At 47.3% G+C, this 15,384-nt stretch overlaps 1 protein-coding gene across 8 annotated transcripts in view; it reads left to right on the forward strand.

Moving 5' to 3' along the window:
* Window positions 1-15,384, forward strand: part of HDAC4 (histone deacetylase 4) — a 174,675-nt gene that overhangs the window by 100,003 nt on the left and 59,288 nt on the right. For 6 of the 8 annotated variants that reach the window (XM_053982146.1, XM_053982152.1, XM_053982150.1 and 3 more), the window contains 3 exons: window positions 6,370-6,520; window positions 9,437-9,557; window positions 14,440-14,561. In XM_053982146.1, coding sequence (XP_053838121.1) covers window positions 6,370-6,520; window positions 9,437-9,557; window positions 14,440-14,561 — 394 coding nt within the window. The remainder of the gene's footprint in view (window positions 1-6,369; window positions 6,521-9,436; window positions 9,558-14,439; window positions 14,562-15,384) is intronic. The other 2 variants (XM_053982149.1, XM_053982151.1) reach the window with 1 other exon arrangement.

Genomic DNA, 15,384 nt, shown 5'->3' on the forward strand with positions numbered 1-15,384 from the left:
CTGCTGATCCATTCATGTCCAGAAATGTGGAATTCCTGTAATACCCAAAACACCCCAAAGCAGTTCATAGAGGATATAACTGCTCCTCCAAGGACCAAGGTCTCATCTCTTACTTAGCATCAAACATCTAGGGCTCCTCCTTTACTGAAATGTATGTGATTCTTCTGTTTACAGGGATTGGTTTAAGTCAAATTTTCTGATTTACTTATTGCCATCTGTGCTGGAATGGGCACTCCCTGTTCCTGATTCCCTCCTGTTCAACAATAACCACATAAAGCCCACCAGAGGCAAACTCAAAGTTTTCCTCAGCTTTAAAGGGGAAAATTGGAGGGGGAGCTGAATGTGCTGGATACTACAAACGGAGCTTGCTGCTTTCTGGAAAGGCTGTTGGATATTCTGCTTCCAGAGGAAGGGAAAAGTTAGACTGGAGTGGGAGTCAGGGAGCAAAAGGCTCATGCAAAAGTGCTGAACCTTTGCAGGTATTCAGGGCTCAGAGGGCTTTTCTAGCCTTTTGGGAGAGGTAATGGCATGGGTAGGAGACTGGGGTACAAAATTCCATATCCATATGTAAAACTGCCAAGGTAAAAATATGGGATCTTGTCACCCGGAGCTGGCATGAAGGGAACCTCACCGTCATTCCCGGTCCTGGAGACAGTTTAACCTTGTAAACCTGAGCACCAGACATTCTCAGGACAATGTGTCTGACTGAGATCAGTCTCCTGCCCAGGGAGCTGCTGGCTGGGAGGGATCATTCCCCTGCAGAAAATTCCCTGCCCATGGGAATTTCTGGCACGGATTAGCCGGCTGTCAGCTGCCCGATGGCGGGAAGGGGGCACGTGGGATGCACGTCCCAGAAAAGAGATGAGAGGTGCTCGTTCTCCCACATTGTCAGGGTCTGCTGGCAAAACCCCAGCAGTGTGAAAGTCCTTTTTCCCTAGCCCGACAGCCAAAGAAAAGGTCTGGAATGCATGAAGCCGAGTTTTCAAGGTTGTTTATTTCTTCTTATCTAAAAGATTTTCTCTGTGACCTGCCGAGGTCCGGTTAGTACAGGAGCCATGGCAGTCTGCCCCGAGCCCCGGGCGTCTCCCACATTATCTACCCAAAATTACGTGTACCATGTTTACAGTTCCCGTACCAATACCTGAAATCTGTGTTGGACAGTGTGTCCCTATCCTAGACCAATAGAAAAGTGTCACCATCACACCGAGACATGGAGGACAAGAAGAAGGAAGAAAAGGCTAGGGCACGCCCAGATTCCTCCATCTTGTACCCCTGAATTACATTCTAAAAAACCCCAAAATTCTACTTTTTTTTCACCCTGTGTCAATTCCTCTATTACACTACTCGATCCCTTTTGGCTTGTAATTCCTCATATAAGGTTGGCAGCCTCTCCCATGGGCTAAAACGGAAGCCACAGGTGTTTTGGACTTCTTGCCAAGGTCCCTGAGCCCCCTGCCAGGGTCTCGAGGCATCTGGAGCAGCCAAAGGGATGCTCTGGACTCCGACACCAGATCTTTGTGTCTTGGCTGTTACTGGAAGCCACAATGTTCCCCCCTCCCCCTCTCCCAGCACAGCTGATTTATTCTCCCCGGTGCTCCAGGAGATATCCCAAACACGCTGCCACGGAGCCAGGAGAGCACATCCTGAAACTGGAGCACAGCCTGAGACTTCAGTAAACAGGATGGGGGGAACATGAAGCACAGAGTCCAGCCAGCATTGGGATCACTGTGAAACAACCCAACAGAGCAGTGCTGCCAGAGATCTGTCTCCCAGAAATCCATCCATCCATCTATCTATCTATCTATCTATCTATCTATCTATCTATCTATCTGTCTATCCATCTCCCAGAAATCCATCTATCTCCCAGAAATCCATCTATCTCCCAGAAATCCCAGCGCCTGTGCTTTGCTCACACCCATAGCCAAGGATTTTTCAGGGGGTGATTTGAGGTGTACTTTCTTGGAGAGTTTTTCTTCATCCTCACCTATGACTTGACTTTATTTTTACAGAGCCTGAGCCCAAAGATCATTTTGAATACCTGATTTAAACCCCCAAAACTGTAGAATTTAGCCAGGACAGGTGGTAGAAGAACCTTTCCCTGATATCCCCCCATGCTGGAGCTGATCTCAGGTGTGGATTGAAATGCAACTGGGAGCTGGGCACAGCAACTTTGCATGCCAGGGAATATCTATCAGCCAGAAGCATTCCAACTTCTGTTCACCCAGGCTTGTGCTTATCTCCACAATTATTTTGCTCTCCCTTCCACTAATTGCTGCTATTCAAAATATCTCTTATAAACACCCAGGAGCCAGTCTGAGTCGGGGGGGCAGGAAGGATCTCTTTGCTTGACATCTTGTTTGGCAGCTGGAGGAGTGGTTGTGGAAGTCCTAATGCAGTGTGTCTCCATGAAATCCATCCTGGTTCTCTCTGAGAAATGGGATCTTGGTGTCAGCACTCCACGCTTCCTGGGAGGGCACTGCAAAGACTAAAGAGAACCATTTTTGCTGCATTTTCCTTAAAGAAAGGTCTCTCTGTGACAGTTTCCCTATTGATAAGGTGTCAGTCCCCTTCCCAGGCAGACAAGCTGGAGCACTGAAGACAATTGAGGAATGTGGTAGCAAAATCCTCTGGATTGCTGAGTCCTCACGGTAGGCTGACAGTTGATAAATACCTGGAAATGCTCTGCATCCTCCCTGTTACCTTTATTAATATTAATTTATGCTAAAGGAGCACCAGCAACACTAACTGCAGGTACAGTTGAACATTTGTGCAGTTTTCAGAAATAGTGGGAGCAGTGACATTAAACATATGCAGGAATCCCCATAGTTATGAATATTTACAAATATTGATTTTGGCAAGAGCACCTAATTCAGATGTTCTGAGCTCCCTAATGCAGCGTGTGTGTGTCTGTCACACAGTGCTCCTCAGACTTGGGGCTGAGCTAGTCTCAGATCCTGGGATTTCCCTCGGTGAATCACTTTGTAATGAAATTTCAGTGTTTGGGAAATACAGCTGGGGAATAAACCCCCTGCCCCAGCTGTGTGTGGTGAGCACACAGGGTCTGAGTGGGCAGTGCCTGCTCAAATTTGCCTCGATTGCTTTAAATGAACCAGAAACTGATGTTTTTCCTGACACCCCAACAATCCCAGCCTGTACATCCCTGAGAGCATTGTCCAAACGCTCCTGGAGCTCTGGCAGCCTGGGGCTGTGCCCATTCCCTGGGGAGCCTGGGCAGTGCCCAGCACCCTCTGGGGGTAGAACTATTTCCTGATCTCCAGCCTAAATTTTTGTCTTCCCTTAACATTCCTGTTAAGTGTGGAGAAATAACCCAGAGAAGACACCCGAATAGGTTTTTTTCTTTTTTTGTGTTCCCAGGCTACAGCAGACACCAACAGTGATATCTTTTCATTCTTCATGGGCACAGTCAGAGACGTGGCTTCATTATTCTTTTTAAATTTTTTTTTCCCAACTTTGAAACCATTTGAAAAACTATATTAAGAATAGGCTTTGTGAAAACTGGGGTCAAAATGAGCAGAGACAATACATCCCTAATGAAACTTCCCTAAACCATCCAGCGACAAATTGGGCTTTTCATTCTCATTTCACTCCAGATGTCAATGAAAGCACAGCTCCTTCTAAAGCAGCCTAATGTATGTAAACCATTGCAGGAAGCAGAGCCCGCAGAGCCTAGGAGACTGCAGATGGAGAGAAAAGGCTCCTGATTCCATAAAAATAACAAAACCTGTTTTACCATATTGTGCATTAAATATTGTTCATTTGCATACTTTCCATGGCGAGGTTCTCAAAGCCCACCATGTGGTGGACTTGTTGGAAGTTGGGAAAGAGACTCTTTCCCCAAATGGAGACGTGTTAGTAGAAGCTGCTGCTTAATTAGAAAACAAAAATAGCTGGTTTCCTCTATTTTTTTCCTGCTTTTCTAGTTTTGTTTTTTTTTTTTTTTTCAGTGTGGATTTTTGGTTGTTTACATATAATTCAATAGAATTAGGAGGGGAAGCAGAGGTGCAGTCACTGCAAAATAACTGGATTGCTGGTGTTTTACAACAGCCTGCCTGCTTGGAACAGGCAGCAGCAGGGATTCCTCCGTGGAGAGTTTCCAGCAGATAGCCAGGCAGATTGTAAATAACTCTTAGATTGTTTTTTTTTTTCCCATCTTTATATAGAATAGTGTGATTTTATTTGTATTTATTGTGCATCGATGGCTGAAGCATTGGGCGGTGCAAATGTGCAATGCCACAAATTAATCAGAGGAGTATAGAATATCCAGAGCTGGAAGGGGCTCACAAGGATCATGAAGTCCCACTCCTGGCCCTGCACAGGGCACCCCAAGAATCTCAGCTAAAGGGATTAAAAGGAAAATGTGCTCCAGGAGAGGAAAAACCTTTGGGGTGGGAGTCTTGTGTACGCGGGAGCTGTCAGGGTTTGGAGAAGGATGGATTGAGATGTTCTTGGAGAGAGCAGATTCCCTGTCTTAAAAGCCATGGCTTGGAGCCTGCCCACAGCAGGGGTTTGGAACGGGGTGATCTTTAGGGTCCCTTCCAACCCAAACCATTCCACAGTTCCGTGCTCCCGACCCTCTCCGCCTCGGGGGTTCTGCGGGAGCGGTGGGTGGTATCCGAGCACAGGCCCCCATTAAGCGCAGCCCTGGAGAGGCCGGGCCGTTGAGGCTGGAGGCTGCCAGCTCCGATCAATCCCTTGGTTTATAAGCTGCCAACGTAAAGAGTGCGGGGTGGGCGCGCGCTCCGGAGGGCTCTGGAGGCTCCAGAGGGCCGCGGCATTCCGGGCCTTTGCGGGAGGCCCAGGAGCGGCCCACGCTCTCGGCCCGGCCTGCGCCTTGCTGGGCAGGGTTGCAGATCAAACTGGAAGGTGGGAAGTCATCGTTTCGGCCCTGCTTTTTCAAGAAAAAGCGGTTTTTAGCCCCACAGAGATCCCTTTGCTCCTCTCCAGGCTGCTGGGATGTACACCTGCTTTTCCAGAGCCTCGCGGCACACGGAGCGTCCCCTCACACTGAAGCGATACACGGAATAAATAAATAGACTCCACACCCTGGGGTAGTTATGAAGTGGGTATGTGTGTCAGCGCCCGGCACAAGTGAGATCGCTCTCCAAAACTTGTGCCCCGAGCCTCAGTCTGACCCACACCTTTATTCCCAAAAATGTTCCATATGCAATACACTGCACAACTTTTTCATGCATATTCAACCCCTGGCCCCGCCTGTCCTCGCCTCTCATGCTAAGTAAGTCCACGCCCTTCTGAGCACGCGTGGTTTGCTGTGGTGGTTGTACGGGGCTCTCTTGGTGGTCCTGAGGCTGAAGATTGTGGTCTTCCTCATGGCTGAACTTTTGAACTTTTCCTCTCTGCGCGTGCGCTTTCGGTCCTTTGGCGCTTATCTGAGAATGTCTGTCAGTCTTGATAGGCTTGGAGAGAGAGGAGCTTCTTTATCTGGGTTCTTTGCCTCCTCTGGTATTGTTCTTTATGCAAGAAGCTTCAGGATTTTGCATTTTCTTATGCCCTTTGTACCAGGCAGAGGTTTCTTAAGTAAAAGGTTAAACTCTACAAGCTAAAATATACATGCTTAATTCATTTTGTTAATTTAGGTAAACTCCAAAAATCTCTATTTCAGCATGAGCGCATCAAACTGCCGCCCCCAGCCCCGTGGGAATCCCCTCTGCACCCAAGCAGGGTGCTCTGCGCTGGGGATGCACCCCACGTTTCTCAGGAGCTTGGCTGGGGACACTGACACCTCCCAGCTGCTGGGACTTGGGGAGCCCAGGGCGGGACTTGCACTGGGGCAGGAGCCTTTAGTGCTTCCAGCCTTGAATGTCGCATCTGATGGAAGCTTTGCAAATAATTACCTTCATTAGACATCACGTCTCCTGATTATTCCCATGAGTGTGGGTGAGTGGAGAGGGCCAGGGAAAATCCATCCTGGTGGAAATTGTTCGGGGAATTATTTCTTTTATCTGTTGGAGCAATTTTTTTTGATAATTAATCACGGAATCTCTGTGTTGTTTGAGTTAGATGGGACATTAAATTCCATCTTGTTCCACCCCTGCCATGGGCAGGGACACCTTCCACTACCCCAGGTTGCTCCAAGCCCCATCCAGCCTGGCCTGGAACACTTCCAAGGATGGGGCAGCCACAATTTCTACAATTTCTCTGTGCAACAAATAATATTGAGGGTGCCTTAGTGGGGTTTTATTTAAAATCAGGTGATGGAGATCAAAGGAGGCCCGTGCTTGTCCTTCTTGCCATGAATGAAGCACTGTTGTCACCTGACTGCAGCCTCTGTTTTGGCTCTGGGAAGGCTGCTGGTCTTAATTTACTCCTTTTCCCTTCCCTTCTCCGCAGCAGCAGCAGGAGATGCTGGCCATGAAGCATCAGCAGGAGCTGTTGGAGCACCAGAGGAAGCTGGAGCAGCACCGACAGGAGCAGGAGCTGGAGAAGCAGCACCGAGAGCAGAAACTGCAGCAGCTGAAAAACAAAGAGAAAGGGAAAGAGAGTAAGTGGCCAAAGCACCACTGCTTTGGGTGGTGACAGGCAGATGGGAGCCGTGAAGGAGCCTCAGAAAGCTGGAGAAACCTCCTTGAGGGCACAGGGAGCTTGTGGGAATTGAGGGGAAGAGAGAAATGCGTTTCTCCGCTTTATCTTAATTTTTGTCTCACTAAATGCCATTTTAGCATTTTTCAAAAGGAAGCGTATTCTCTCTTCCCTTGATTTAACATTTTTTGAAGTATTTTTGGCAGCATTCCTAATGGAGGCAGAATATTAAGCCCATAAAATACACCAGATGCATGCTGCACTCCTTTTCTCTTTCTGCTGCTCTGAATTTCACTCTTTTTAAGACATAGCTGAGTTCACAGCTCTCCCCTTTTTGAAGCATTTCCATTCATGAGGGGATTTTTTTCAGGAGGTTACAGCTTGTGGATGCCTTCCCCACTCTGTGTCATTATGCACTTGAGGAGATCATTGTGGCCTCACAATGTCCCTTATCAGAGACACTCTGGGCTGCTTGTTCGGGCTTTTTCTGCAAGTGAATGGGAGGAAAAATACCTCGAAATACCTCGCCAAGTTGTGCCATCAACTCCTCAGGTCTGGTTTCAGATGGGAAAAGTGGTGGAAGGAAGATGGGATGCTGGCTGAGAACTAGGAATAAGATAAAGCTCCAAGAACTTTTTCAGTAAGGAAAAAACTGGAGTCTGGGAGATCTTTTAAGGGCTAGAAAGACCAGAGGTTCAGAATCCCTAAGCATTTGCACTTCCCCCTGCTGCTCCCATCAGCTGTTGATGTTTGATCCATGTTTTGCTGGGCCTCTCCTTAGAACCAATACCTGGCCATAGTCATTAAAGTAATCTGAAAAGAAATTAAAATGCCTGAATCTCTGGAAAATGGAAGCAAAGCGTCTTTTGGGTGAAACAAAGGAGGTGTAGAGGAAAAAAACACAGAATTTGGGGATGTTAAGTTGAAGATCCTGTTCCCATAGCTACAGTTTTATTTTTAAGTTATTTTTTATTTAAGAAGTGCTGTGGTGTAGAATCATTATCGCACCTCAGTGCTTAAGGATACTTAAGTTATTTTTCTCACATCACAAAATTTGGCAAAGAGAAGCTAAAATTGTCCTGATCTGAAATATGAAGAGAGTGTGAGAGAGGTGGAGTTTGTTCTCCTTACTTGTTAACACCTCTGCTCTGGAGCCAGGCTGGCAGAGCTGAGGGTGCTCACCTGGAGAAGAGAAGCCTCCAGGGAGAGCTCAGAGCCCCTTGCAGGGCCTAAAGGGGCTCCAGGAGAGCTGGAGAGGGACTGGGGACAAGGGATGGAGGGACAGGACACAGGGAATGGCTTCCCACTGCCAGAGGGCAGGGCTGGATGGGATATTGGGCAGGAATTGTTCCCTGTGAGGGTGCTGAGGCCCTGGCACAGGGTGCCCAGAGCAGCTGTGGCTGCCCCTGGATCCCTGGGAGTGTCCAAGGCCAGGTTGGACACTGGGGCTTGGAGCAGCCTGGGCTAGTGGAAGGTGTCCCTGCCCATGGCAGAGTTGAAATTAGATGATCCTTAGGGTTTCTCCCTGCCAACCCAAAGCTCTCTGAGGTTCTATGATATCTTTCAGCTTCCAGTAAAGGAGGTAAACCTTACACTCCAAAAATATTGAACTTCAAGTCTTCTAAGTAAGGGGTTTATGCCAGCCTGACAGAACACAGCCAGGTTTGAGTGTTCTAAGGATGCTAATGGATTAAGATGACGATTTTGGAGGAACAAGGCTTTCAAGCATGGATTTGTCACCCCTTCTGCTACTCAGGAATTTATCTCCAGCTCTTTGCTTGAACTTTCCACCAAACCTGTGTTTGTGGAGATGGTGAGAAATACAGGGCTCCAAAAAAAGGGATTTTTTTTGCTTTGATGTTTGAACCAGTTTACAGCTCTAGGCAGTGCCTTGTGGGAACACTGCAGCTCCCTGCTCTTGGAGAGAGCAGGAATTGTTCTCCCAGCATGTCAGACGTTACCTCGTCATCGAGCAGGGCACAGGACACAAGAACACGGCAGGGTGATCTTTTACTTCTTGTTCCCAGCAGAGCCGGCAGCTTCCCTGGCCTTTTCCTTTCCTCTCAGCCCAGATATTTTCCATTGGAGCTCCTGCCTTACGCCACGGTGTGGATGAACCATCATTTTCCACGTGTCCCCTTGCCAAACTTGGGCTGCCTTGATGGAGCCCTGCCTGGGAGTCTGGGCTGTCAACCCGATGATCACTGGGATCCATCATGGCAGGGGAACAGCCCTGCTCTCCATTGTGCAGGAAATCATGATTAGGCATTACACACTTGACATTTTAGCTCTGCAGAATGACTGACTCCCTTTCTTTAATTTTTTTTAAATGTTAGGTTTTCTATCTGAAGCGAGAGATCCGCGCGCTTGTAAATGAAGCGAAATGTTACGTCGGCCGTGGTCGGCACAGAGACTTGGGAACAAAGAGGTCCCTGTTTACAGGAGCTTTCAAGACAAAACCTACACATGAGCCACTGGGCTCATTCCCCTTTTTTAGATGTGACATTTTACAACTTGAGGGTGCACAAGACCCCTTTTCTTAAATGACTTTGGTTCAAAGAGAGCTGGGATACTCCAGACAAGTGCTTTATTCTGAGTGTGCTTCTATGCAAGTGTAACATCCTCTTCTGGTGAAATAAACCCAATTTCATCTGTGTTTTCAAACATAACTTGTGAACCTATGCCAAGCTAAAGGGATAAAAAGGGAGAGCTCCTTACTGGAGGCACTTTGTTCTTCTCTCTTTGAAAGCAAAGTCCTTTTTTTTTGGACTGGAAATGAAAGATTTGATTTGGGATCTATTTTAGAAATTTAAAATTCCTTCAAGCGTGTGAATTGATTTAATAACCTCTTTTAATTTATTTTTTTTTTCAATCGCAGGTGCAGTGGCAAGCACAGAAGTGAAGATGAAATTGCAGGAATTCGTGTTAAACAAGAAGAAGGCTCTGGCCCACCGGAATCTCAACCACTGCATATCCAGCGACCCTCGCTTCTGGTACGGGTAAGTGGTGCTGGGCTTTCTGCAGGGCTCAGCCAGTGCCACCTTTGTCCCCAGTTCCCTGAGGGAGCAGACCTGATGTGCTTGTGGGATGAGCCAGAGCAGTGACAGGATCCCTGGGCATTCCCAAAACGCGTTTTCCGGAGGGCTCCAGTGTGAGTGGGTTTTGTGTCTGCTGTGATGGTGTCAGAGTGCTCTGTGTGTAGAGAGAGGTCTTCGTGTCATCTGGAATCCACAATTATTCAAACTCACAAGTTCTACAGTCAGAGATCAGCTTTTATCAGTGCTCAAGCTTTTTCACTCAGGATTTGATCCCACCTGGTGTTATAAAACTTAAACTTTAGTCAAATGAGCAATAGTTTTTTTATGTTCAGGAGCTGGAATTTGATGATCCTTGTGAGTCCCTTCCAACTCAGGATATTCTATGATTCAGTGAATTCCTGCAGCTCAGGATAGTTGAGCTTTGCATTTTAAAGCTTTTAAGGCTTACTGTTCTTCTTAATCTCTCAAACTTGGAAGTTATGCTTACTTGGCTCTTACTGGAACCATCTAGTGGGTCCAGTCTACACTTTCAATCACAACTGCCCCAACATCTCCATTTTCAACTGAAAATATTCAACTGCTGGTCTCCAGTTTCAATTTCAGAAATCAACTTTTTCATTGTACTAAAGACACTTAGAAATTTCACGTGACTTGGAAGTTTCCACTGCTATGATTTTGTCGCTGTCTTTATTAAATAAAAAGCCGAAGTGCTTTGGATGTTGGCTTTAGTGACCTCAAAATTCATGAAATTTTGAGTTACAAAAGTCATTTCATTTTGCCATGAAATTAATGTTCAAGCTGAAGCACTGACAGTGTTTTTAGTCTTAAGAAATGAACGTGTGTACAGGGAGGATGAGGTCATAGCCAGAAGATGCTTCCAAATTCCAGACACTGAGCTGCAATGAAATTGGAAAGCTATCCCAGCTCTGAGCCAGGACAGAAATGCTGAAGTGGAGTTGGCAGAAGAATTCAGATGTTATTGGAGGCAAAGTGAGATTGAGCAGCTATAATACATCTCTGAAAATCTAATCTGAGACTTGGGGATTTCATTAAAGGTGGTTGAAGACTCTGAGCCTCCATTTCTTAAAGGGATGGTTAAACTAACAGTTAATGCAGGAGTGGTGCGAGGTCAGTTAGAATTCAGGGTGCCCGGAGAAGCTGTGGCTGCCCCTGGATCCTTGGAAGAGTCCAAGGCCAGACTGGACAGGGCTTGGAGCAACCTGGGATAGGGGAAGGTGTCCCTGCCATGGCAGGGGGTGGAATGAGATGAGCTTTAAATCCCTTCCCATCCAAACCATCCTGGGATTCTCTGTGATGCAAGGCCTTGGCTGCTGCAGGTTTTTAGCCACATTGTGTTTGGGGTTTCAGGATGTTCCCTCAGCTGATGCTGAGAACTTTCTGAGTGATTTGGGTTTGTTGTGGCACTTAGGCATCCTAACACCCCTTCCCTGTCATGCTCCAGGGGTGCCAGCAGGCAGAGAACACACAAACCATTGCACAAAGATTTCAGGTTCTGCCATCCCCTCATTTTCCATCTGTTTTGTGGTGGGGTGAGGATTGTTATTCTGGATTGTGACCCAAGATGGACAAAGCCTTGGGGCCTCACAGCTCTTTCTCAGTGCTGAATTGTCCTGCTGAGCCCTCAAGGAGTGCAGATGGCAGCAGCACAGGACTTTTTAAATGCACCCTTCACTTGTTCAGGCAGAAGTTGAGGATTTTTTCCTTTCCATTCTATTTTTTAATATTTTTTTTTCCTCAAAAGGAGAATCAACCTTTAAATTCCTGCTATATTAGTATTTATTTATATGGCATCTCATAGGTTACCAGCTGAGCTCTGGAGACTTTCCTGTCCCTGCATAGCTGTGCTGTGATGCAGTTGGGTGGTGGCTGGGTTGAGCACACGCGAGCGGGGCTTGCAGGAGATCCACTCCACGCTCTCACTGTGAGCATGTGAGGCAATTAAGTGGTAACAGATGCTGGGAGAGCCTCTCGAAGCAACACGCCTGCTTTTAAGCACTTCCCTTGGTCTTACTAAGGTTTGTGAATTCCTTTTTAAAAAAAAAAAACAAAATGGAAAGCATTGCTTGGGGGAAAAAAAAGGCTCCTAAGGGTATTGAGCACCATGATGGTCTGACGTCAGTGGCTGTGACAGGAAAAATGTTCTGCTGGCATGGAATTACAGAGGTATTAGAGCTGGAAAAGACCTCTAGGATGATGTCCCAGCCCTGGAAATGCTCAAGGCTAGGTTGGACAGGGCTTGGAGCAACCTGGGATGGTGGAAAGGGGTGAACAAGGTGGTCTTTGACGTCCTTTCCAGCCCAAACCACTCTGGGAGGTTCTTTGGAACTGCACTGTCAGACTGTCCCTCTCCTGGATTCTGAACACACTGGGCAGCTCAGCTCCCAGGAATTTCTGCTCTCCGTGATTGCCCTGGGAAGCTGTCAGCAGTGCTTGGGAAGCAGCCACTCCGTGTGCTAGCAGCCATGGAAGGGAGTTTAACTGGGTGTTTTTGCACGGTGAGGACGTAGAGAGGTACAATTATATTTTAAATTACACATTGAATCACACATTGAATGATCCTAACATCCAGGCCTGTGAACACAAAACATTCCAGCACAGGTACACATGTCTGAATGTATGTTCAGTGCACCTTGCTGAACATGATTGAAGGATGAAATATCAAATAATGAAATCATTAAGGCTGGAAAAGACTTCCAAGATCCTCTCTCCAACCTTTCTGTCTGTGCATGTGGGTGTTTGAAGGAGCTCAGGGAATGGAAGATGCCTTGAATGAAGGGATGTGCTTTCAGGAATGTCTGCAAGCTCCATGCAGTGTCCAATTTCTTCTCCTCCCAGAGCTCTGACATTCCTGAAGGGGCATGCAGACCAGTGCATGCTGCTGGAAGCAGCGTCAGACCCCAGTCCTGGAGCCAGGGAATGTATTCCTGTTTGCAGAGCTCAATATCTGTCATTCAGCAGCCCTGGAACACATCTAAACAGGCCCTTTGAATTCCTGCATATTGCCTGACAAAGGGATGAAAATAGCTTAAATGTACTCAATTGTGCTACTTAGGTCATGATTACCAAAAAAAAAAAAAAAAAAAAAAAAAAAAAAAAAAAAAAAAAAAAAAAAAAAAAAAGAGGGAAAAAAAAAAAGTCTGTTGCTCATAGAGAGCCAGAACTGTCATTGTGTGACTTGATGGGGCTCAGGGCTCTCAGATCACAGCAGCCAGGGTTCCTGGGAGTGAAACACCTCTGTGTGCTGCCTTCCCATGGAATGAGCAGATCCCGGCAGAAAAAAGCCACGTCACTTCCCAGGAGGGATTTTTTTTTTCAGTTTGTCTCTGTTTTGATTGCAGGTGAAGATTGAAGTGTGTGTGGGGGCATTCAGGGATGGGGATGTGGCACAGCATAGGGTGGGTGTGGGAAACACAGCCCTGCAAGAGCCCCAGAAATAATTTTTCTTTATGTACAGAGAAATCTGGATAATGAAGAAGGAGGGTTCAGAAACCACAGTCATTCATACTTCCATAGAATCCCAGAATGGTTTGGGCTGAAGGGTCCCTAAAGCCCATCCCATTCCACCCCCTGCCATGGGCAGGGACACCTCCCATTACCACTAGAAGGTCTGTGGGAGTAGAAAATGTTGATGTTCAAATAAAATTTGCGGAAGGTTTTTTTTTTTTTTTTTTTTGTAATAATGTAGAAAATTCAATGTATTTTCCTAGTATTTCATTAGCTCCTTATTTTTTGAAGGCTTTAACTTGCAGTGGAATTGATGCTCTGGATCTGAGCAGCCAACTTTTGAGTTGAACTTGCACTCAAGGGATTAGTACTGCTCGAGAAACTGGTGTGAATTTGTGCAATTCTCAGCTGGGAATGGCTCGTTTTGGTTCCTTGAAGAACCTTTTGTAGGAGAATATTTTCAGCTTGGTTTTTAGGCAGTACAAAATCTCAAATAGTCACTTTTGTTTTTTTCCAAAACGCTTGTTTTCCGTTGTCCCAAATCCATGAGTATTTATAAGAAATACGGGGCTTAAATTCTGTTTATTTAAAGTGAAGCTGTGAGAGCCCAGTGAGTGTCACCTGCATGGCTAAATCAGTCATTCTGCTGATGGAGCTGCTCTGCTGGCTGGAGCCTTCTCCCAGGCTGGTGGAGCTCCTGAGAAACAGCAGAGCTGGGCACAAGTCATTAAGCAGGAAAGATGCAGCCAACAAACTGGTAGGAGGCTGAGAAAACTCATTCATTATTTAATATCCTCAGCAAACAGACTGTAATTTACTTCCAGCAGCCTGCTCAAACAAAGCCATAAATTATCTCGGGGAAGTTCAGCTGGGAAGGTGCTGAGTGCTTTGGCCCCGTCTCTGCTGAGCTCCTGGGACGGGAGGACAGGCAGGAGGAAAGGCAGGGGGCCACCTGTGTGGCATGGCTGCTGCTGGCCAGGTGCAATGCTTCAGCCTTGGACTCTGTCTGCTAAGCCCGGGGTTTATTTTGGGGAGGGAAATGGTTCACTTGTGCTGAAGTGAGATCTCACCTGTGCTGAGATTCAGGAGCATGATGTAGCAAAACCTGGCCCAGGTTACAGTCTTAGAATTTGTCCTCGTGGTTAAATACCTGCATGAGCTGAGCCAAGGTGGAGTCTTACACTGAAAACTAAGTTAACTACCTTCCTGTATATTGGGTTTTAGTTGGGTTTTTTGTAGGAATGCCCAGAAGGAGAAAGCCAGAGCCTTTGCCTTTGCCCCATTTCCCACTCCCTGAGGTGGCAGGCGCTGCGCCCGTCCCCTCTGCGTGTCACCGGTATAAAGCTTGTCCCTTCTCCTTCTCTTTCCTTCTGTGCAGGAAGACCCAGCACAGCTCTCTGGACCAGAGCTCCCCACCCCAAAGCGGCGTCTCCGGCACCTACAACCACCCAGTCCTGGGGATGTACGATTCCAAAGACGACTTCCCACTCAGAAAAACAGGTAGGGCTGCCCTTCCCTCGCCACGCTGCCAGCCATCTCTGCCATCACGCTCATTCCTCTGATCTGATTTTCCTGAAAAAGAAGGGATGCTGCCAAAAAGCTGGATTCCAGGCCGTGCTTTGTTTCCCAAGCCCCCTCTCCCATCTGCTCCCCCTTCACCTGTCACTGTACTCCCAGTGTTCCAGGGAGCCTGGAGCTGCTCCAGGGTGTTTGAGGAGTGCAGGAGGCAGCAGAGCCGTGTATCGAACTTTGGGAGACGTTTTCCCAAACCCAAAGCTCTCACAGAGATCTGCGTGTCTCCAGCCCAAGTATGTTTTGCTGAGCGAGAAAAGCACTGAGAAAAAGTTCATTTCTTGGGAGATTTGCATTTTATGTACGAGTTTGTACCTGAGGTAAATAAGGAGGTTTGTGCCAGGGCGAGCACCAGGGCTTCCTGCGAGGGTTTGGTTCACACCTAGACAGTTCTCTTTCAGTCTGGCTTCTCCCTGCATGGTGGCTGAGCAGGTCAGTTATTCCTCAAGCCTGTATTATGTAAACCAGGTTGTTTGGCTTGGCTGTGCTCCTCAGATCTGTAGCACATGCCTGAGCCAGCACAGCCTGGGCTCCCAAACCCGGCCAGCTTGGGGCTGCTGCCTTCGGGGAACGGCTCAGCTGTGAGGGCACAGCCTCGCTCAGGGAGCAGTTCTGCTCACTGGCCGTGCTGGGAATCACTTCAGGACAGCAAAAAAAGCTTCTCTGGAAAGATCACACAATCATTAAGGTCGGAAAAGCCCTCAAAGATCATCCAGTCTTCAACTGCCAAGGCTGCCTCTAACCCATGGCC

Source organism: Vidua macroura, chromosome 7 (assembly GCF_024509145.1).
Source record: "Vidua macroura isolate BioBank_ID:100142 chromosome 7, ASM2450914v1, whole genome shotgun sequence".
NCBI lineage: Eukaryota > Metazoa > Chordata > Aves > Passeriformes > Viduidae > Vidua > Vidua macroura.